This window comes from Plecotus auritus (assembly GCF_963455305.1).
Source record: "Plecotus auritus genome assembly, chromosome: 8".
In the NCBI taxonomy this organism is placed as follows: Eukaryota; Metazoa; Chordata; class Mammalia; order Chiroptera; family Vespertilionidae; genus Plecotus; species Plecotus auritus.
Genome location: NC_137782.1, coordinates 118,682,479 through 118,706,326, shown reverse-complemented (window position 1 = coordinate 118,706,326; position 23,848 = coordinate 118,682,479). Strand labels below are relative to the sequence as shown.

Genomic DNA, 23,848 nt, shown 5'->3' with positions numbered 1-23,848 from the left:
TTCTTTTTCCGGGTCACGCTTTGGGTTCTGGTCAGCACCCCGAATCCGGGGTTACTAGGTGAACGGGAGGCTGGGAAGGGCATCTGAAACTCAGGCTTCGATCCTCTCGGAAAACGGGTAGGCGTGACTCTACGGAGAATTCAGCAAGAAAGCGTCTCTGTCCGATGGATATTTCGTAAATAGGAATCGACTTGGCCAAATCGGTGTTGTCTTGGTTGGAGGCATTGGTTTCGTTTGACAGTTATTCTAGAGTCTTCCTGACTGCGGGAGACTGGGTGAACGAACACTGGAGAGACCTTTGTGCGTAATGTTTGTGCGTAATGTGTCGTTCACGTTAACAACTAGCAGAGTGGGGATCGGAACCCAGATTCTTCGGGTTCACAGCTTCTACTCCTTCCAGATTAAACAGCGCAAGTTTTTATTTTAGAAAGATAATTTGGCCTCAACCTGTGGTATGGGTTGGGAACATAAAGAGGTCAAAGTATTCCACTGAGTCTATAATCAAGGTATAACAAATATTGAACACAGTATTCAATACTATTAGTACAATATCACAGGAACGAAATAACTATATCAATTGTGCTTGCAAAGTACTTTCAAATCTTAACTAGGTAATTTATTATAATATGATGTTCTCCTTAGAGCAGTAGTCGGCAAACTCATTAGTCAACAGAGCCAAATATCAACAGTACAATGATTGAAATTTCTTTTGAGAGCCAAATTTTTTAAACTTAAACTTCTTCTAACGCCACTTCTTCCAAATAGACTCGCCCAGGCCGTGGTATTTTGTGGAAGAGCCACACTCAAGGGGCCAAAGAGCCGCGTGTGGCTCGCGAGCCGCAGTTTGCCGACCACTGCCCTAGAGGTATACAAGGTTACTAATCACGTGTAAAAATGGAAAGATAGATTTGAAAATTAACTTTATACAATTACTTAATTTTGTATATATGTTTGATGTACTTTAGTAATTACACTCTCCATATCACCATCCCCTAATGGCCTCCAAAACAGTCTATCTTATTTAGTAATTTTAGCAATTAAATTGGTTTCCCCACCCCATTTCTGCCCACTGTTGTCATGTTGGAAGATGCCCGTGTGACGACTTTTCTAACATCTTGGCCATAAACCTCTCATTGCCAATAAGCAATTTCAGTCTGCTCCAGCCATGGATGGCACAGCCACACCTTAAGCCTGAACATCATTAACAACTTTAGCTTCAAGATCTCAAATTCTAAAATTATTTTCTACTAGAGGCCCTGTGCAGGAAATTCGTGCACTGGTAGGGTCCCTAGTGACTGCCAGTGGGGTACTCCCTCCCTTCCTCTGGCCACAGGGGCCTCCCTTCCCCGTCAGGCCCTGCCCCCTGGTAGAACTCCCAGACAATTTGCATATTATGCTTTTATTATATAGGATATATTGGATAGTTTCCTAACCTCTCATTTAATAAAGCCCTTAATCCTCATTCTCCACTTGCAATTTATGATTTGGGGGGCTTTAAAATGCATTCTCCTAAAGTAACTCAAATTTAAGTCACATTCCTGTTCAAAAACTGCAAGGACTCCCACTGCCATTTCAAAGAGCCTTTATGAAATGTCTCAGAGTACTTTTCCAGTGTATGTAGTGTTTCTCAGCTCACAGTGGCCGCTGTAGGTATGAAATCAAGACAACAACAATAGCCCTAGCTGGTTTGGCTCAATGGATAAAGCGTCAGCCTGCAGACTGAAGGGTTCCAGGTTCAATTTCGGTCAAGGGCATGTACCTCGGTTGCAGGCTCCCTGACCTGGTTGGGACTATGCCGGAGGCAACCAATAGATGTGTCCTCTCTCACTTCAGGGTTTCTCTCTGTCTCTCCCTCTCCCTTCCACTCTAAAAATCAATGGAAAACATGTCCTTGAGTGAGGATTTTTAAAAAAACAACTGTAAAGACAGCAACAATAGCAGTCCAAGCTCATCACCCACCTAGATGCCCTATAACCCAGAGAAACTGAAGGATAACCATGTCAGTAGTTCTCAAAAGAGTGATCTGGGACCCCTGGGGGAGCCTCAGACCTTTTCAGAAAGATTTTCAGACCATTCTATAAAATGAAAATTAGCTTCATAATATTAAGATTATTTGCTGTTTTCATTATCTTGTAGAGTTACCCAGATAACGCAATAGATTGAATGCATAAGCAAATTTCAGAATCCATCTTTCTATTAATCCAGACATTAAAGAGATTTGCAAAAAGGTTAATGCCACTCACTACTCTTTTTTTAAATCTTGGAATAGTTATTTTTCATTAAAAATGTGTTAACATGTAATAGGTTTGTTATTGTTGTTTTAAAATAATGTGTAGTAGGCAGAATAATTATCCCCAAATATGTCCCCACACTTTCCTAATCCTTGGAACATGTGAATATATTACCTTAAATGACAAAATAAAATTTTATTTTGCAAGTGTGATTAAGTTAAGAATCTTGAGCTATGGGAACTATCCTGGGTTATCTGTGTTGGTCCAATGTAATTGCATGCACACTGATGAGTGAAAGAGAGGGGCAGGAGGGTCACTCAAAAAAGATGTAACAATGCACACAGATGTAAGAGTGATACTATTACTAGCTTTGACGATGGAAAGAGGCCACAAGCCAAGGAATACAGCCACCCTCTAGAAACTGGAAAAGGAAAGGAAGCAGATTCTCCCCTAGAGCCTCTAGGAACACAACCCTACAGACCTTGATTTTAACCTGTGAAACCCATTTTGGACATCTGACCTACAGAATTATAAAATAGTAAGTTTGTATTATTTTAAGCCACTAAATTTGGGTAATTTGTTATAACAGCAATAGGAAACTAATACAGTAAGTATTTTTAATTTTTTCCATTTCAATTTCCCATATAAATACTAATGGATATATAATCCAAAGAATTAAAAGCTCTCTGGGATCCTCAATTTTTTAATTTTTATTTTGTTAATCCTCACCCGATAATATTTTTCCATTGACTTTTTAAAATATATACTTTTATTGATTTCAGAGAGGAAGGGAGAGGGAGAGAGAGATGGAAACACCAATGATGGATCATTGATCGGCTGCCTCCTGTATGCCGCGCACTGGAGATCAAACCCACAACCCGGGTATGTGCCCTGACTGGGAATCCAACCTGTGACCCCCTGATTCATAGGTGGACGCTCAACCATTGGGCCACACCAGCTGGGCTTTTTCCATTGACTTTCAAAGACAGTGGAAGGGAGGAGGATAGGTTTCCACGTGAGAGAGACATCATTTGGTTGCCTCCTGCATTCAAGATCAAGCTTGTAACCTGGGTACGTGCCCTTGTGCCCTTGACAGGAATTGAACTTTCAGTCTGCAGGCCTATGCTCTACCCAGTGAGCCAAACCAGCCAGGCAGGGCTCCTCAGTTTTTAAGCATGTAAAGAGGTTTAAGACCAAAAAGTTTGAGATCCATTTCTCTAAATAAATCCTGACTGTCTGTCTTGGTTCTCTCTCTTACCCTAGCCCTTGGTGTTCTTACCGCCAAGAATGACCTTGCCCTTGTTGAAATCCTCCCCAGTCTTTAAGAACAACATTATGTTCTACATCCTCATCCCAACCAGAAGCCTCTTTTCCCTAACTTTGAACTTCCCCTATGAGTCATTTATCTGCCTTGTACTTGTCTCTTTATTAAAAGTGAACTCCCTGCCCCTCCCCACCAAAAAAAGTGAACTCCTTGAGACCCAGTGTTCAACCCTTACCCAAATAGTGTAATATATTGTATATGCATGGACTATTCTTAGGCAACAAGAATGGGAGAGAGATTATTTTTTTGTTGTTGTTGTTTTGTTTGTTTGAACGAACATTAGAAAAGACATATAACCACTGATTCTCAGGAATAAAATAAAGCACTGTTCAGGAACTGTAGAATTGTTCAGTAAGAGTTAAGATGCTGTTCTACCTAATGACAATTAGTGTAATTGATTAGAAAAAAATGTATGTGGGATATCCTTAGAATATTTACATTTATTTGGTTATAGTTGGCATTCAATTTTTTAAAACTAATTTTAAATTTTTAAAAATTTTAAATAATATTGCTATTTCCTATCTACCAGTTTTGTAAGGATAATAAGTTTTATTCTCTCAAACTTAATAAAATTATCAAAAAGATTGTTTCAAGTGTCATGTATTTTATCTCTTTTCATCTTTATTGCTGAAAGTATTACAGATGTCCTCCTTTTTCCCCCATTAACCCCATCTAGCCTGCACCCACTGACCTCCTCTTCACCACACTATTGTCTGTGTCCAGGGGTTATGCAGATATGCATACAAGTTCTTTGGTTAATCCCTTCTTTTTTTTTTAAATATATATATTTTTATTGATTTTTCACAGAGAGGAAGGGAGAGGAAGAGAGAGTTAGAAACATGGATGAGAGAGAAACATCAATCAGCTGCCTCCTGCACACCCCCTGCTGGGGACGTGCCCGCAACCAAGGTACATGCCCTTGACCGGAATCGAACCTGGGACCCTTGTGTCCGCAGGCCTACGCTCTGAGCCAAACCAGTTAGGGCGGTTAATCCCTTCTTTACCCCCGCCCCCGACCCTGCCTTCCCTCTAAGATTCCACAGTCTGTTCCATCCTTCTATGTCTCTGGATCTATTTTATTCATCAGTTTATTTTGTTCTTTAGATTCCACATATGAGTGCGATCATAGCAAATAGTCATGTATTTTATTTTACTTTTAAAAATGTTTTAAATTGAGTTTTACAGAGAGGGAGAGATAGAAACATAGATGAGAGGGAAACATGGATCAGCTGCCTCCTTCACGCCCCCCCACAGGCGGGAAGAGGAGAGGGAGGCCGGTGACCTTCCAAGCGTGGGTGGACACTCAAGCACTAAGCAACACCGGCTGGGCTATGTTCTGTATTTTAAATAGGTTTTTCAATCAAATGCTCAGTAAAAATTTATTAAGAGCCTAGGTGAAGGACAGCCTGACAAGTATAAGACATTCAATAAAAGTTGATCTGGCACTTTTAATTTTTTTCCCCTTCCTTGACTCCACCTGGTTTTCCTTAATGCCCTTTTGCCCTGATTCTTTTAGACCCAATGCGGCCGCCGTACGGCGGTGTGGAAAGATGGCGGCTCCTGTACTTGCGGGCGCGGTGAGAGTAGCATCAGGTCAGTAGGAAAGCAACGCGCTCGATTCTTGCCTTCACAGAAGGGGAACTGCGCTGGATGGAGTGGGTGTTTAGCGTGGGAGGTAACAGGAACAAGCGGGGGGAAGGTGTCTCGTTATTTGAAACCAGAGGGTTGTCCGAAACTCCTGGACCCTCGCGTACCTGCGTGTCCTGAAGTTGGCTTTCTTACGGGCTCCTAGCCATTCCGCCTTCCTTAGAAAACAAACCAGAAGGACTGAGGGGAAGGGGAGCTAGGATCCACCACTCGCGACCTTTGACCATGACAGTTATCTAATTTCTCGGAGCTTCGTGAAATGGGGATAATAATGAGCTCCAGCACGCAAAGCGCCTTGCGTGGTGCCCGGCACAGAGTAATGGGTGTGTGTGCAGATTCACAGACGTGCAGGGAATCGGGCTGTTTCGTTCACGCAGACACCGCACAAGGACAGGCTCAAAAGATGACAGGAATGAAAGCAACTTAATTTAGTTCCATAAGGACTTTTGCAAAAAGTTAAAGATCATTCAAATGTAAGATTACAGTAAATTACTTTCATAAAAAATAAATTAGAGTAAAATTCTGTGGAAGAATGGAAATAAAAAAGATCCCTGCCTGGCTCGACCTATGAACCAGGAGGTCACGGTTCCATGCGGGTCATTGTACATGCCCGGTTGTGCGGTTTTGGGCTCGTGGGCTCTATCCAGGTGTGAAGTGTGCAGGAGGCTGCCAATCAATGATTTCTATCTCTCTCCCTCTCTAAAATCAATAAAAATAAATATTTTTTAAAAGCTACGATGTGAAATTTCCAACTCACATAAGAGTTTGTTTACATGGGTTATTTTTAATTTGTGAAACAACAAATGAAAGTTTATGTAACATATATGAATGGCTTAAATACAGGTCTGCCTGGTTTTGTTGCACTTTGTAGATATTGCCTTTTTAAAAAATATATATTTTATTTATTTGAGAGAGCAAGGGAGAGGGAGAGAGAGGTAGAAACATCAATGTTGAGAGATGATCGGCCACCTCCTGCACGCCCCTACTAGGGATCCAACCTGCAACCTGGGCATGTGCCCTGACCCGGAATCAAACCGTGACCTCCTGGTTCATAGGTAGAGACTCAACCACTAAGCCACGCCAGCTGGACTTTTTTTTTTTTTTTTTTAAACAAAGTAAAGGTTTGTGGTAATTCTGTGTGGAGCAAGTCTATTGGCTCCATTTTTCCAACAGGCACAGATGATGTTTAGTATTTTTTTTTAATATATTTTATTGATTTTTTTACAGAGAGGAAGGGAGAGGAATAGAGAGGTAGAAACATCAATGAGAGAGAAACATCCATGAGCTGCCTCCTGCACACCCCCTACTGGAGATGTGTCCGCAACCAAGGTACATGCCCTTGACCGGAATCGAACCTGGGACCCTTCAGTCCTCAGGCCTACGCTCTATCCACTGAACCAAACCGATTAGGGCGATGGTTAGTATTTTTTAACAATAAAATATTTTTTAATTAACGTATGTATATATTTTTAAGACACCAATGCTATTGCACACTTAATAGACTATAGTATAATCAACGTAAGTTTTATATGCACTGAGAAATCAAAAAATTCGTGTGACTTTCTTTATTATGGTGTTTGCTTTATTGTGGTGGTTGGTAATGGAGCCCACAGTGTCTGCAAGGAATGCCTATAACTCTAAAGCAAACATTGGAAATCTGACAGCCAAGAGCCTCTTCTGCACCCCTGTGAGCCTCCCCAGTCAAAGTCCCGTTTTGGGCCAAATATAAACACTATTCTATTCTCATTATTATTGCCTTGTCTTTTTTTTTTTTTCCTGTAATAGTTTCAGCATCTATTTATGCATCTTTTTAAAAATATATATATCTTTATTGATTTCAGAGAGGGAGAGAGATAGAAACATCAATGATGAGAATCTTGGATCGGGTGCCTCCTGCACATCCCCTACTGGGGACGGAGCCCACAACCTGGGCATGTGCCCTGACCGGAATCCAACTGTGACCTTCTAGTCCACGCTCATTGCTGCTAAATAATGGTCTCTTATGTGACTGCCCCACAATTCTCCATTTTACTATTGAAAGGCATTTGGGTGTTTTCAGTTTGGGACAATTAGGTACAAAGCTGATTAACCTTGTGTCCTATATGAGTGCCAGAGTTTCTCTAAGGTGTGTGTGTATACATATAAAACTAGCTGTAGAATCGCAGCATCAATGTGTGTGTGTGTGTGTGTGTGTGTATATATATATTCAGCACTGCCTGCTACTGCCAGTGATGAGCTTCTTTAAAGTCACCCCAGCATTGTATTCTTTACATCCTCATCAACAATTAATATTGTTAGACCTAGGAAATTTTTGTCAATCTGGTATATATTTAGTGATATCTAATTGTGGTTTAAATAGCATTTACCTCATTAGTAATGAGCCTGAATACCTTTACACCATGTGCATTGGCCATTTAAATTTCTTTTATGAAGTACCCACTTAAATATGTTGCCCATTTTTCTATTCAGTTGTCTTATTGACTTATAGTTCTTTATATATTCTAGATATGCGAACTTTCTCATTTAATTGTGTTTTCCAATATCTTTTCCCACTTTGGCTTGCCTTTTTAGTTTATTTAAAGTATCTTTTGATGAAAAGAAATTCTTATTGTCATCAACTTGAATTTATTGTCCTTGTGTTTTTGACATAGATGACATAGGTGAGTATCAACTCACTATGATATGTAGATTCCATTGGAAACACTTAAAAGTGATGTGACAGCTTATTTTTTAAATTTGTTTTTTTGTTTATCCTCACCAGAGGATATTTTTCCCATTGATTTTCAGCGAGAGAGTGGAAGGGAGGATGAGAGAGGGTGAGACAGAGAAACATGGATGTGAGAGAGACACATCGATTGGTTGCCTCTCAGATAAAGGAGACTCCACACATCTAGGCCCGCCCTTCATGATCTCCCTTCTGACCTGCCCGCCCTATTTCCCACTACTTCCCCCCAGGCATTTCCAATACAGTCAGGCACGCAGTGCCAGCTTCTGTGGCAGTCCAGTCCCCACTCCAGGCTCATGTTTGTTTCAGCCTTGTTTTTGCATGTTTTTAATCCTACCTATACTGTGTGCCCTTCCTCTCATGGCCTGTTCATTTTCTAGATGAGAGTTCATGTACCTCTTCTGTTTTCTTTGCGTCCTTCTCCTGCCAGTCTTGTCTCTCCAGGGAGTTGTCACGCTTTCGTGTCTATGCTGCCGTTGCCCTCTGTGCGGGGTTCTGTCTCATCAGAGCATATGATCTGGAGGTTGGGAATTCATGTTACGTATATTTTGTTTTGTACTGTTGAACATAGAACTAGGACACATCAGACTGAATCCTGGTGATGGTTGCACAACTTTAAATTTACTAAAAAGCATTAAGTTGCACACAAATGGGTAATTTTTTGGTGTGTAAGTTTACCTTAATAAAGTTGGTAAAAAGCTCCACAGGTGAGTCTGATCTTCAGGACACATTGATAATGTATAACACTTAGTTGTTTTAAAAATTTCGTATTATTATTTTTTAAATTTTATTGTTTAAAGAATTACATATAGTAGTACATATATCTCCTTTTTTTCCCCATTGACCTTCCCCCAGCCTCCCTTACCCCCGGCGCACATGCCCTCATCCCACCCCCCAGTGTCTTGTGTCCGTTGGTTGTGCTTATATGCATGCATACAAGTCCTTTGGTTGATCTCTTTCCCCCCCTCCCCAACTCTCCCCATCCTTCCTGCTGTAATTTGACAGTCTGTTCAGTGCTTCACTGCCTCTGTATCTTTTTATTCAGGTTATAATGTTCTTTATTTTCCATAAATGAGTGAGATCATGTGGTATTTTTCTTTCATTGCCTGGCTTATTCGTATTACTTAATTTTAAATATCTGGATTCATATTTTGGTGTGTCATATTAAGCATGTATGGTTTTCCATCTTTACAGGAATCTTACGACCCCTGAATGTTTTGGCATCTTCAGCCTATCGAAACTATGCCAAGAATGCCTGTCTTAGTTCTGCACTGTCTACCCGACACCTTTGTCATGTTCAAACTCCAGTTGTTTCCTCTGCACCCAGACTTATGACATCTGTCAGAAACCTGGCATGGGGGCATACTGGAACAATCCTCAATAGGTATGGTATATTTCAGTAAACATGGTTCTTGGACAAAAATTCTAAAATATTCATGCCTGCAAAGACATCTTAGAAATAGATGGTGTACCTGCCTGCAGTTTGTTGTATAGACTTTGCCTGATGGAGTGGGAGAATATGATTGACATCCATATGCCTATGTGCCAACAGCAGGGACTACCAAACAGCACACTTCTGGTGTTCTAGGTGTGGTTTCCTGGATGGAAGCTGTCAGCCAGAGGAGGGTGAGCGAGATGCTCAGCTTACCAGGGTGGGCTGCATGTGGTGTTCATTCAATCAGCAAACATTTAGTTAAGCACACCTGGCTGCCTAGCACTGTACTTGGCAGAAAGTATACAAAGACAAACAAGTTGAAATCTTAGGAGGTGATAATCTAGTGGGCAGATGGGTTAAAAATCAGGTGATTGAAATATAATAGATTCATTTCTCTCCTAGGGATTGAGAGGGTAGATGACAGTCTGACATGCAAGTTGGTGATAGTTGCTGTTCTTAATTATGCATACATTCATGGATCTTTGGAAGAAACAATGGATATTAAAAGTCAGCTGTGTTCCAGTGGAACTACTTTACTTATTTCTAAGCATAGAAATGGATTTTATCATTTAATCATTCTTACTGCTGAGTTAAAATTTAAAAAATATATTTTAGAGTGGCCCCCCTGCTTCCAGATGTCCTGAAGCTACCGGTCAGAACTGTAACATACTACAGTGCACGAAAAGGCAAGAGAAAGACTGTGAAAGCTGTCATCTACAGGTTTCTCCGACTTCATTCTGGCCTTTGGCTGAGGAGGAAGGTGGGTCTTCAACTGTTACTTGATTGAAAAAGGAGTGTGAGCAGATTAAAATGAAGCCGAGTTCAGCCTATTCATTGACATAGCTCCCTCCCATCTTACCAATAGCTGTTGCAGGGCTGTGCTTAAGTACTGGCTTGGCAGGCATCACTTCATGTAAGTGAATCCATGTGAAGGAAACACGATTAAACGTTCATAAGCATTATTCACAATGGTGAAAGTCTTCAGTGTAGGACAGGTTCATCTCAGGTCTCTTACATTCCTGGCTTACCTAATGGTTACTCTGTGAAATCCCCAATGCTTAATAACCTGTGGGGAGGATCTGTGTAACCCTAGAGCAGGCATCCTCAAACTATGGCCCTCAGGCCACATGCGGCCTGCCGAGGACATTTATCTGGCCCGCCGGGTGCCACTGCCTGTGCTGTTTAGCAGCCGACTCGTCCCGGGCCCGCAGTGCACATAGGAATTTGTTCATAGTTTTTTTTTTTTAAAAAAAACTATAGTCTGGCCCTCCAGCGGTCTGAGGGACAGTGAACTGGCCCCCTGTTTAAAAAGTTTGAGGACCCCTGCCCTAGAGTGTTATATCAGAGGAGGCTCCAGCAGGAATTACTCACGTGGCTCAAATTTGGGGACTGAAGAGCTTTTCAGCCCACCTGAATTGGATTCTCCAGGCTTAATCTTTATGGCAGGACATTAACCCCACCTACACTTTTTTTTATAACTTTATATGTGTTTCTCTGTTGGTGAGTGTAATTGGGGACCGTATCAGTCAGAACTTCAGGACTTGCTCTGGCCACAGACCACAGCCTCTAAGGGGGCCTGACAAATTGTTACTGCTCTGTCCTCCCCCACAGAGTGTTGTGAGCATGACTGTGGGCTTTTTTGTTCATGTTGTTATTCATGGAAACAGTAACTGATCGTTAGAAAGCAGTAGACGACCAGAAGTTTTGTAAAACCACCTTTGAGTTTTGATAACTTCAAATCCTAACTTCCTGTTATTTGGAAGCTAACCAGTGAATCTTTAAAGATAAAAAAATTTGCTTCCCTATAAAAGTAAGCAATTGGTAGGACTTTGTCACTATTTGATAGGTTGAAAGTATTATCCCCTATCTCATAAACAACCCTAAATTTGTACGTGAATAGGTTGGTTGGCACTCTCAGCTCATTTCTCCACTGGAACAATACTGGGGTAGCTTCCTACACTAGTCGATAAAAGTTCCTCTAATCCAAATAGGTGAACTAAGTAGTTGAGCTGATAGTTCTGAATTTTGAAAATTTTGGACCATCGGAAACATTTACTCTCCCTTCTAGCCTACTAATTATTTCCAGGTCCTCATCTGACCCTAGACCAAATGAAATGGGTGGTTTTCTTTGCCTCCCCATGTCCCTTTTATTGGGACCTGAGACCCTCATGTTGTGGGGGACCTGATCAAATTCTCCAGTCACATCATCTAGTCCCCATTCAGGGCCACAGAAAGTATTCCATATACACAACGGCCTGTTTCAGCAAAATCTAATTTTAAGAGGAAAATAACAAATTTGGTCAGATTAATAGACACTAATGTGTGAAAAAACAAAGTATTTTCTGTGGGACAGTTCCATCCAGGTACCCTAATTTTTGTTGTTTATTCTTTCCTTCCATTTCTGAACCTAGAGGTTGTCTAAATGTTTCAAATGTCTTCACTTTGTTGCATTCCACAGAATAATCTTCGAATGATACAGGAGGTGATGGCTAGGACAGCAAATTAGTTGTAAGTCAGAGATCCACAGGGACCCAGTTTGGCTTGCAAACTACAATATTATTATACAAATACAAGGATTTTGATTTGAATCTTTCAATTTTAAGTTGTAATGAGTAGTAAAACCTAATCTCTGGCCTTTTAAAACCAGAACTCAACCTTTTATTTCTTTTTTTTTTTAATGTATCTTTATTGATTTCAGAGAGGAAAAGAGAGGGAGAGACAAATAGAAGCATTACTGTACTATGGAACTTGCTGGTCACAGTGGTGACACGGAGACTTGTCAGAAACCCAAGGCACCTTCTCAGCAAAGAGCTACGGCTTTGTTCAGTTAGTATTTTGTTCAATGACCTAGAGAGCGCTTGGCTTAAAAGGACCCAAGGACTCTTACACATAGCATGGGTTCTTGTCTCCCCTCCCCTGTAAATTACTCTGTGGTTTTAGTCAAACATTAACCGGGGTGGCACCTGTGGTCTCTTCCAGTTTAAACAGGCTATGATTATAGTTTTAATATGCAATCTAATTTTCTGTTTCTTCAGAAATTCTTCAAAATAAATAATACATTTATGACAGTTCTGGGTTAAACATGGGTTAACCATTCCTTCACCACTCCTAGTAATAGTTTTCCTGCATTCATTATTCCTTACAAAGTATTTACTACAGAAATTGGTCCCTAGTGTGTGGAAAGAATAAATATATTTGAGAACTCTGCTCCTTGGCCCTTATAATACTTGGCCCCTTAAAAGAGCATAAATGTTATCAACCTAGCCAGTACGCCCTTCATGCTCCTCCACTTTAGGAATAAAAGTAGTATAGTGCCTAAGAACTCTGACCTCAGTCTGCTACATAATTTTTCTAATCAGTAGCTGTTTCTCTTTAATTTGTAAAATGAGAATAATAGTATGTTGTTGAAGATTGTTAAAGAGATAAGGTAATGCATATAAAGTAAGCTGTTATCTATCATTACCCTGTACTTCACCAGGCACATAGATTTATTTAACTTTATTTTCTGTGGTTTTAACTTAAAAATTTTTCAAAATATTAAATTAATATTTCTTTTTCAAACTACACATGCTTTCTCTATCCAACCCCATTGAGAATCACATCTTTCTGAGAAACATACCAGCCCCAATGAAAGTCGGTCTTTGTTGCCATTGGGCCCATAAACCATGAGTAATAAAGCTAATATGTTTTTTTTAAAAAATATATTTTATTGATATTTCACAGAAAGGAAGGGAGAGGGATAGAGAGCTAGAAACATCGATGAGAGAGAAACATCGATCAGCTGCCTCCTGCACACCTCCCACTGAGGATGTGCCCACAACCAAGATACGTGCCCTTGATCGGAATCGAACCCGGGACCTTTCAGTCCGCAGGCCGACGCTCTATCCACTGAGCCAAACCGGTTTCGGCAAAGCTAATATGTTTTAAATGTCCTTGTAATATCATCTAACAGGCTGGTTATAAGAAAAAATTATGGAAGAAGACGGCTGCAAGGAAAAAGCGCCTGAGAGAATTTGTGTTCTGCAATAAAACCCAGAGTAAACTCTTAGATAAAATGACGACGTCCTTCTGGAAGAGGCGAAACTGGTATGCTGACGATCCTTACCAGAAGTACCATGACCGGACAAACCTGAGAGTGTAGGTCAGAAGTGCTGTTACTGGATATGCATCTTGGGTATATGATGTCTTTGCAAAAATGAATGTAAGAGTTGATGTACTAACTGATATGGAAACATATAGTACCAACATTAAACTTATTAGAGTTTTAAAAAGTAATGGCTTAAACATTCCCAGCTTTGTTCAGGGAAATAAAAGTTTAAAATTATTGATTACTTTTAACAAATGGTAATGGCTTAACTAGTTGTTCCAATTAGGCTTAGTTACAAAAAATCTGTTAGAACAGACATAAAAAGACTCTAAAGCTAAAACGAGAGTTCAGGCAGTGTGACCTCGTTTTCAAGGACACATGCCTGGGAACTCAGGAACCACCACCCCACCGCCATCTCCCACCCAGAACTAAACCAACTTCCAGCCTCGGGAAGAGCACAAATGGGTAAGGGGAGCCTGGATTCGAGGCACCTCCAGGAGCTGAGCAGCAGGGAATGGTGGATCCTTAGGCTTGGAGTCTGCCATACGTTTCAGTTCTTTATAGATTGTAGGCTCCATTCTCTCTCTACTCACCAACTTGTCTGTCACAGCTTTTGCTTACTCTTAGTTTCTGCTTCCTTTCTACATCATGACCCTCTGCTCCTGTCTCTAATTGCCAAGAGCTCTTAACTGGCCAGCTTATCTTTTAATACCAGGTCTCATCTCCGGTCACAAACAGTGCAGGGATTGGCTGTTCTTAGGTCAGGAGCCCACCCTGGCTCACTTGGCTGTGTTAGCAATTCATGTGGAGCAAAAAGTAATTACGAGGGCAGTTTCACTTAGAGGTGAGCACGGGAGGCAACACCTAGCTAATATACTAGGTTCACTGTTCACAGCAGTTCTCACGTAGTTTATTGGGACAATATCTTTTTATAGAGAAGAGCAAATGAAATAGCCTATCAGTATGCCCATTCATGAAACAGAAGTGGCTATACAAATGAAGATAGACACTTTTTACTCACAAGTTGAAAGATACTGTGTTTTTACAAATTTAATTTATCCACTTGAGAGTTCTTATTTTTAATTGTGAGGATAAACTTTTCCCAAAATTTTCCAAAGGTACACTGTAGAAACTAAGGGGAAGGAGTCTTCTCAGTCATTTTAGAGATGATGCAAGCATTAAGCTTTTCTCATTTGAAGAGGCTCAGGTAAGAAGCATCGAGGAAAATACAGTCAAGTCTTGGGCAGTGGTTCTCAGCTCTCCCATCAGAATCATCTGGAAAGAATTTTCTTTTTGGGGGGAAAGTATTTTCAAACAGAAGCACTTTGCCTGATTGACAAACCATTATTTACTGCTTCAAATCCTTTAATAGCTGATGATAAGACAAAGGTCCTCTATTGTTATTAAGGGGAAAGATAACCAAATTGAAATTCTGTGACATGTCATGCTAGGATCATTAGAGGAATTCTTTGAAATAGTGTGTGTGTTCATTAAAAGGAAAAGGGGTGACAATCGAGTTCTAAAACTAGATGGCCACATGCGTCTGTTTATAAGATTAAGTAATAAGGAACATGCGTTTGATCTGAGATGAAGTAAGAGCCTGGCGCGTGGAATGGCATTCTGCTTTGATGGGCTTTCACTTCCTCAGAAATCCACCACTGACAAGGCTTCCCGGCATCCCCACCTCTGGCTCCTGCCTCTGGTGGAGGGATGGAGACGGCGCCCGAAGGAGCTGCGGAGAGAGACTTTCACCCGCCTCTCTGCCTCCTTGACTTCTCAGTGCAAATGTGGACAAGGGTCTGTCCCTGTGGCCTAGAGCACTTTGGTTTCTCCTCTAGGCCTGGGAAGGGAGAGACAAGGATGCAAGCAGGCCTCAGCATCCAGAGGGCCTGAGGGCCTGGAAGGGAAGGGCCAGCAGTGAATGCTTTGGGGGAAGGGATTTTCATGTATGTAATTTTTGTTTTGTGGGTGGGATAGAGATAGGCATGCATCTACAACGTTGCTAATCTTCATACCAACCTTGCAAGGAGATATTATTTTTTTTTTAAATAAATCTTTATTCAGACTATTACAATTATTTCTCCTTTTTCCCCCCATAGCTCCCCTCCACCCATTTCCCACCCCACCTTCTGCCCTTACCTCTCCCCCACTGTCCTCATCCATAGGTGTATGATTTTTGTCCATTCTCTTCATGAACCCCCCATACCCCTTTCCCCCTGAGAATTATCAGTCCACTCCCTTTCTATGCCCCTGATTCTATTATATTCACCAGATTATTCTGTTCCTCAGGTTTTTAATTCACTTGATTTTTAGGTTCTCTTGTTGATAGATATGTATTTGTTGTTCATAATTTTTCTCTTTACTTTTTTCTTCTTCCTCTTCTTTAAGAATACCTTTCAGCATTTCATATAATACTGGTTTGGTGGTGATGAACTCCTTCAGCTTTTTCTTATCTGTGAAGCTCTTTATCTGCCCTTCAATTCTGAATGATAGCTTTGCTGGGTAGAGTAATCTTGGTTGTAGGTTCTTGCTATTCATCACATTGAAAATTTCTTGCCACTCCCGTCTGGCCTGCATAGTTTCTGTTGAGAAGTCAGCTGACAGTCGTATGGGTGCTCCCTTGTAGGTAATTAACTGTTTTTCTCTTGCTGCTTTTAAGATTCTCTCTTTGTCTTTTGCTCTTGGCATTTTAATTATGATGTGTCTTGGTGTGGTCCTCTTTGGATTCCTTTTGTTTGGGGTTCTGTGGGCTTCCTGGACTTGTAAGTCTATTTCTTTCACCAGGTGGGGGAAGTTTTCGGTGATTATTTCTTCAAATAGGTTTTCAGTATCTTGCTCTCTCTCTTCTTCTGGCACCCCCATAATTCTGATGTTGGTACGCTTGAAGTTGTCCCAGAGTCTTCTTACATTATCTTCAACTTTTTGGATTTTTTTTTTTGCTTTTTGCTTTTTCGGTTGAGTGTTTTTTGCTTCTTTGTATTTCAATTCTTTGACTTGATTCTTGTGTTCCTCTAGTCTGTTGTTGGGTCTCTGTATAATATTTTTTATTTCAGTCAGTGTATGTTTAATTTCTAGTTGGTCCTTTTTCATCTCTTCGAGGGTCTCGTTATATTTATCGGCCTTTTCTAGGATATTCTTAAAAAGTCTTATAACCGTGGTTTTGAATTCTATATCCAGTCGTTTGTTTTCCTCCATTTCTTTCGTTTGTGATCTGATTCTTTGACCCCGCATTTTCACTGATTCCCTGAGTTGGTAAGGTAGATATTTGTGCTAGGTTTCCAATAAGGCCCAGTGGGTCTGCTTCCCCAGTTAACCTGAGGTGGACACTCTTGGTGCACCCCTTTGTGGACTGTGTGTACAGCCTTGTTGTAATTAAGTCTTTATTGTTGTTGGTATCACTGGGAGGAATTGACCTCCAGGTTAGTTGGCTATAAGGATCAGCTGTGTCTATGCTGGGAGAAGTTCGGTGCTGGAGACAGCCTTATAGGATTAGACTTGCCAAATTGCAATAGGCTCTGTGCTCAGCTTGGATGGGGTAGAGTCTCAGTCTTGGCTTCCTGTCAGCCTTGCCCTTGCGCGCATGTGCGCTTTCAGTCCTCCGCCTTCCCCAGCTCAAGTCTCCACCTTAGAGTCCAGACTCCCCCCACAAGAGCGTGGGTCCCTAGGGGCTCGCCTGGAACTGGGGTTCACTGCAGTCAGAACTGGGGCTCAGTGCCGTCAGGAGCCTCTGACTCCCTTCCACTAGGGAAAGCCTGTGGCAACCTCCGCAGCCTTTGTGCGCACTGGCACGCGCGCGCACGCACTTTCACTCCTCCGCCTTCCCCGGCTCCTGAGTCTCCGCCCGAGAGTCCAGACTCCCCCCACAAGAGCGTGGGTCCCCAGGGGCTCGCCTGGAACTGGGGTTCACTGCAGTCAGAACTGGGGCTCAGTGCAGTCAGGATCCTCTGACTCCCTTCCACTAGGGAAAGCCTGTGGCAACCTCCGCAGCCTTTGTGCGCACTGGCCCGTGCACGCCTTCAGACTTCTGCCTTTCCCAGCTCGAGTCTCCACCCGAGAGTCCAGACTCCCCCCGTAAGAGCGTGGGTCCCCAGGGGTTCGCCCGGAACTGGGGTTCAGTGCAGTCAGAACTGGGGTTCAGTGCGGTCGGAGGCTTCCTTCCCCCTTCCGCCAGAGAAAGTCAGCCAGGCTCTCAGCCGCCCTTCCTCTCTGCGCGCACAAAGCCCCTTTGCCGTACCTCCAATTCTCTGTGAGCTTTTCTTTTTCCTTCTAGTTGTAGAATTTTCACTCAGCCAGCTTTCCTGTGGTTCTGGATGGTGTCCGTTCTGTCTTTTAGTTGTAGTTTTGAAATTGTTGTGCGAGGCAGCAGTTTAGGTGTTTACCTATGCCGCCATCTTGGTTTCTTTCCGCAAGGAGATATTATTTATCCCTAGTTTAGATTTGAAGACACTGAATCTTTTTTCTTTTTTAAATGTATTTTATTGATTTTTTACAGAGAGGAAGGGAGAGGGATAGAGAGGTAGAAATATTGATCAGCTGCCTCCTGCACACCTCTTACTGGGGATGTGCCCGCAACCCAGGTACATGCCCTTGACCAGAATTGAACCTGGGACCTTTCAGTCTGCAGGCCAATGCTCTATCCACTGAGCCAAACCGGTTAGGGCAGGACACTGAATCTTACAGAAGGTTAATAAGTAACCCAAAACACAACTAATAAGTCACTCAGAACCCAGGTCTAACTCCTTGGAATCCTGTGTATTTTCCTGAGTCTTCTAGCAACATGAAATTTAGTACCTAAATCAATAAGGGACTATAATCTAGCATTGTAAATACTAGCTACTTCATGACACTGCACCAAGTCAGTTCTTACATTTTCTGTCACTTAATCTGGACTTGGCTCAGTAAATGAGTAAGTGGTTTTCAGCCTGTCCATCTCCATCTTCCTTTCAGTCTTCTCACGCTGCCTTTCCTGCCGCTGCGCTTTGTGGTGCCCGCGACAGCCATACGCAGCGTAAGACTGAAAGCAAAGAAGGTGTTTCATTTTGACATTTCAAACGTTTCCATGTCTTTGCGACCACCCAGGGAAGTGCAGTGGGCCAGTCCGTATTTTAAAGGCAAGGGCTGCAGTGGTGCCAGGGCGTGCGTACCCCCAGCCACCTCCACATGCACCACCCTCTGCCCTGCAGACGAGGACACAGGTTTCAAGAGGAAAACGACAGGCCAAAAGCCTGCTCGCAGAATTAAACTGCCTTCCAGTTGAACTGGTACCCTAGTTTCAGAGCTACCCAGTTTCCATGGCGACCTTTGAAAATGTAAAGCAAGCAGACTACCAGATTTATTCATGTGATCACCTGTTTTTTTAAAACACTGGTGTCGGTGAATGTTTTCCTTGGCAGCAGTTCTGTGCAGTGGGTTCAGGCCAGGTCCCCAGGCACACGCCTGTTAGTGGTGAGCGTTCAGCTTCTAGTCCTTGCTACCTTCCACGTTCGTTTTCTTCACATTTTTTTTACAAGTATTTTCTCTTTCCTCGTAAACCCAACGTTATAAAGGTATTTTTTTTTTTTAGAGAAATGCTCATTGCTTTTTTTTTTTTTTTTTAATGTATTTCATTGATATCAACAGAGAGGAAGGGAGAGGGATAGAGAGTTAGAAACATCAATGAGAGAGAAACATCGATCAGCTGCCTCCTGCACACCTCCCACTGGGGATGTGCCCGCAACCAAGGTACATGCCCTTGACTGGAATCGAACCCGGGACCCTTCAGTCCGCAGGCCAACGCTCTATCCACTGAGCCAAACCGGTTTCGGCACAAAGGTATTTTTTAACAGAAAACTGTTAAGACTTTATTCAAGATATATACCAAGCATTATAACAAAACAGCAGAACATCAGCCTTGGGAATCCTGGGGGTTTACGCCCCTTGACACACAGTCCAGTTTGCTGTTTTATTACAGAGCGTTCTCTAGGGTCTACAGAACTAAGTAGGGGGAGTACGCACAGTCACAGGCCGACAAGGCAGCTGTCTGAGAACGAAGCTCACCCTTTACCGTTTCAAATACTGCGCAAGGGGAAGAATGAGGAAGGTGCCAACGGTGGTCACATGGACAAGCACTGTTATCACAAACACAGACAGCTTCTGCAGAGAACACACATTTTCAGATCCAGCGAAACGAGCAAGCTGTTCACACACAGCCAGTAGGGATTATGACTAAACTCTCCAGTTTATAGGTACAACACCCACCACTCCTCAGAAACAGATCAGGTGTTCAATGGCAACTAACCAAAAGCTATTACATGAAAATGACAATTACAGACTTTTGAGCCAGCATTTTGTAAACAGCTTGTGTCTATACCAGCAAATTAAAAACGTTTCGTTACATCCTCGAGACAGAACACCAGGCCACTACATGTACACTTTGAGGCGTTCACATTTTATGTCAGTCCACACACCAACAGAACAACTGGCTGAATAAGTAAACACATTTTGCCAGAAATGACAGCTAGTCTCAGTTGTACAATGAGTGTTTTTAAGAGAGAAACCAACTCCCTAATCAACACATGAAGGAAAAATAGTTACATTTACATTAAGACAGCAGTTTGGATAGCTTTGTATTTTTAAATCTTGAAGGAGAAGTAATACAGCATGTCTGAGAGGAGAGCGCTTGGAATTTATTTTTGGCATAGTTAAGTGCAAACTTGACAGTCTGTACTTGTCAAAACTGTCCACAAAATAGTGAAAATCTAGTCTGCTCACATTAGAATTATAATCTCTGCTGCTACAGGCATTATTTGGGGGAAGAAGGGGGGAGCTGCTTAAGTGAAGCGTTCTATGCACTTGTTTCTGATGATCCTGGGCACTCCCAACTAACAGATACGTACCAAAGCATACATTTTTCCTGTCTGCAACTATTCAGTGAGCCTAAAGGAAACAGACTTTCTGTATTCCCTAAGCAGGTTTCAGTGGGTGTGAAGCACAATGAACAGACAGCTTCCGTTTGTCCTCTGAATTACAAATTTGTTTTTAGGTTTATTTTCCTAAATCCTTTTTGTAAATTACAAAGTCACCCTCAGAGTAATTATGGGGAAAAGGGATTTAAATATGCGTGTCTGGTAACAGTCGACTTCAGGTAGAAGCCGCTGAGGGGGCTGGGATGCTGCCAGTGTGTCATTAGGGAAGCCCGCTGATGCCATCCCATCATCCCACGGCCTTTCCCCGGGGCGCTGACAGCTGGAAGTTCTACGTGGCAGGTAACACTAACCTGTCTAGTCTTCAGGGCATATCTACGAACAAACACAATCCAAGTGCTGTAAATAACAGGGTTGTAACCACTGCATGCATTACACTGAGAGGAAACACCAGCTCTAAGCACAAACACACACCTGCCTTTAGGTTCAGCTCCAAGGGGAGAGCAGCTAGCTACCTTGGGCCAAAATGCTATTTAATCCAGATCCGTCTTTTCTAACAAAGTTCCTAACTAAGTAGGGAGCCCCCTGGGTAGTGTGCTATTCTCCTACTAAGCCATCTGGGCTTGTATGAAATGCCCATTAAGACCTGGCGTGCCATAAGCCTGCGGTTTCCCTCTCGTTCACTCTGCACAAGCCAGAAGGGGAACGGGTGGAAGGAGCTGAGCAGCATGTCACATCCATAAAGGTCTCGGCCTCTAACACCCGCCCAGAACCCGGTGTCTGGCTGTGACTCGGGGGTCTCATAGCACACGTCTGAAAGCATGGTTCTCGTGTTGCATGGTTTGGCAGGTGGGTGTTTCTGCTGTATTCTCTAGAAGAAGGTGCTCAGAGCGTAAGCCCCTCTGCCTGAGGAGGCTGGTCACAGCACAGGTTACTATAGAGGAGAAAGAGTCCTTCATCAGGAAGTTTTGAAACATTCAACATGGTTTCTCACAACAGCTCTGAGTCCACGTCCCAAGGATTTTTCCCATGGGTGAGCCACCTGCCCAAGGCAAATGGTAATCCCTCCCCCTTCCCCCCAAAGGATTCGGAAGCTCCTCACCCTGAACCCAAGGGGAAGAAGAGCTTCCTGTGACTCTCCTCTTACTCGGGCTGTGTCCCTGACCTCCCTGCTCCCCTCTTCCTGACATACGGACAAAGCAACTGTCTGAGCGTATGGACCGGCGTCCGCAGCGAAAGGGACGCTGAACTAGAGTTTATCTGGAAGCTTTCTAAGCACAATCTAAGATGTGCTCTAGAGTCAGAAACACTTTTTAAACTTCTGTTTTATCAGAACCTCTGGCAGCCCTTGCAAGTCCATTATATGAAGCCAAAAGCCATAAATATGTACACTGTAGTCCAAAGTATTAGTACCAAGAACAAAAAACAGTTTTAAAAAATGGCTTTGTTTGCATTTACAGGACTAAAAATGAAGTATGCAACAAATAAATTACAAATGTACATCTCAGCAGTGGGGGGATTCCCTTGTATTTCTATAAACACTGCTGTCTGTAATGACAACCCAATTGTGGGAAATCACTAACCTCAGAAGACTTAGTGTCACACACCCTCCCCCCCAAAACACTACCTTCCCTTTAGCCTTTCCCAGCAAAATAAGAAAAGGAGAAAACAATATCCTAAAAGGGGGAGGGGAGAAAAGGCCATGTCTGTGAGGCTGCACACAGCACACCAGCTTGCAGACGCCGTGTTGTTAGTGAATAGCTCTTTAAGGCAGAGAAGAAACATTCGGTGTATCCGGTGCTATTGGCTCATCTCACTCATGTGGTTTCAGTGGCTGAGGATGAGGTACTTTTCTTCCTGAAGCGAGATCGAAGGAGTCTAGGCGGTGCCTGGCGAGGAAGCAGAAAGAGGCATCTCTCACTTTGCATGAACGTGGACTTACGCGGACAGCGCCTGGCTGGGCTGTGGTGAGACATCTAGTCCCTTGGCCCAGGGCTGGGCTGGGGGCTCAGAGCAGGACTGGAGCCCCTTTCCAGGCATCGCTGGGAGCTGTGCCCCAGGAAGGCCAGGCCGCCCCCTCGTGCTCTCCCGAGTCCCTGGTCTCCCAAGCGAAGGATGACACATCTTTCTTGTTTCTGCCTCGGGAGCAAAACGATCTGAACGAGTGACTCAGCAGAGAGAAACGCCTCCCATCTCTGTCCCCACTTTGTTATTTCCTCTGGAACCGCCGCCCCATGTTTCTCAGTGCATGCTCAACGTTTCCATCACCAGGTTTCCAGTCCCCTTTGGATGGGAAATCCTTTAATTCATGGCAAACCACACAACAGAGTGAATCACTGTCTTTAAATGTAGAGTTTTCTCCCAGCTTAGCACTCGAGGGGTTCACACCGCCCATCTGCCTGCTCTGCACTCACCTTTATCTGCACACACTGTCCTTCCGCAGCTCTACTTCCACCAGAAGCCCTTCTCCCTCTCCCTCTCCCTCTTGCTATTTCTGGTCCTCTGTACGACCCAGCCCAAAGGTCACTCCTGAGCCCTCCCCCAGGCCCATCACACCACCAGGATCTTCACCCCCTTTGTTCTCACAGTGGCTCCCGCATGAGAGGACAAGGGGGCTCTGCACCCTGGGCAGGTGTGCTCGCTCAGTCCACCCCCCACCCCTCCACTTCCCGAGGGCAGGTCCTGTCAGGTTCCCAGTGCTGTTCAGTGCCCAGCAGGCACTGGGGTCAGGACCACCGCACCGTTACAGCAGCGAGCAACACAGCGCCCTGTTCAGTGATCTGCCTCAGGCTGCTGAAGGCAAAGCGGCTTGTGCAATTTTAAAAAATAAAACCCTCGGGCCCTAGAAAGAGTTTGGCACCCTCCTCAGGGCTTCCCAGGCCCTAATGGACTCCTCGAGCAGTGTCCAAACCCAGAACTCCTTTTACTAAAACCTCTACTTCAACATGGCCCGGCCCTGCCTTGGAGAGGAATCTGATGGACTCCCACACTGCGGGCTACTGACTGCAGTCCTAGTGTGAATGGGGCCCTGGGCCTGGTGTGTGTGTGTAGGGGAACCTCCCAGTGCATTTCCTCGTCTGGGCCTCATGGACAGGGACTCCCCGCGTGCCTCAGATGGATTCTCAGACCGCAGTACCCAGCAGATGGGGAATAGGAGAGGTGACGAGAGGGGCCGAGAGGAAGACTCTGGGGACTCCCAATTCTGCCAGGCCTGAACCTGAGCCCAAGGCTCAGAGCAAGGCCCAGGAGGCTCTAGGCTTGGCCCTCCTACCAAAGTCCATCCACATCTACAACTGGCAACAGCACAAATATCAAGTGTATTGCTTTTGGTTATTTTAAAGCGCTGTGTTCCTTTAATAACACTTTATGAACATCTACTTTGTACCAGGCACTCTGCTGTATTTTGGAGATACAGTGATAAACAAGCCAATATATTTATAAAACCTTGTCAAATAACATGTTCTGAGTTCTTCTTCCCCCAAAACTCTCATTTGGAT

The 23,848-nt window shown here is 43.3% G+C and overlaps 2 protein-coding genes across 6 annotated transcripts in view; one reads left to right on the top strand and one right to left on the bottom strand.

Annotated features, from left to right (window-relative positions):
- Positions 1 to 10: 10 nt before the first annotated feature.
- Positions 11 to 15,521, top strand: MRPL35 (mitochondrial ribosomal protein L35). Of its 3 annotated transcripts, none has more exons than XM_080686511.1 (5): positions 11 to 300; positions 5,072 to 5,148; positions 9,122 to 9,311; positions 9,978 to 10,122; positions 13,315 to 15,521. In XM_080686511.1, exons 2-5 carry the CDS (start codon positions 5,106 to 5,108, stop codon positions 13,501 to 13,503), a joined length of 567 nt encoding a protein of 188 aa, XP_080542637.1. In that variant the 5' UTR covers positions 11 to 300; positions 5,072 to 5,105; the 3' UTR covers positions 13,504 to 15,521. The 3 variants fall into 3 exon arrangements, with proteins under 3 accessions (XP_080542637.1, XP_080542636.1, XP_080542635.1); XM_080686510.1 differs by having other exon boundaries at positions 42 to 117; XM_080686509.1 differs by lacking the exon at positions 11 to 300 and having other exon boundaries at positions 5,057 to 5,148.
- A 3,740-nt stretch (positions 15,522 to 19,261) lies between these two features.
- REEP1 (receptor accessory protein 1) overlaps positions 19,262 to 23,848 on the bottom strand; it is a 103,292-nt gene continuing 98,705 nt past the window's right edge. For all 3 annotated transcript variants that reach the window (XM_080686505.1, XM_080686506.1, XM_080686504.1), the window contains one exon: positions 19,262 to 22,240. In XM_080686505.1, the coding sequence (XP_080542631.1) occupies positions 22,169 to 22,240 (72 nt within the window). In that variant the 3' untranslated portion in view covers positions 19,262 to 22,168. The remainder of the gene's footprint in view (positions 22,241 to 23,848) is intronic.

Excerpts from the sequence above, each read along its gene's own strand:
- MRPL35 (XM_080686511.1), top strand. The coding sequence starts at position 5,106 with ATGGCGGCTCCTGTACTTGCGGGCGCGGTGAGAGTAGCATCAG. Across the intron at positions 5,149-9,121 it reads CGCGGTGAGAGTAGCATCAG|GAATCTTACGACCCCTGAAT; the intron begins GTCAGTAGGAAA and ends CCATCTTTACAG. Across the intron at positions 10,123-13,314 it reads GCCTTTGGCTGAGGAGGAAG|GCTGGTTATAAGAAAAAATT; the intron begins GTGGGTCTTCAA and ends ATCATCTAACAG.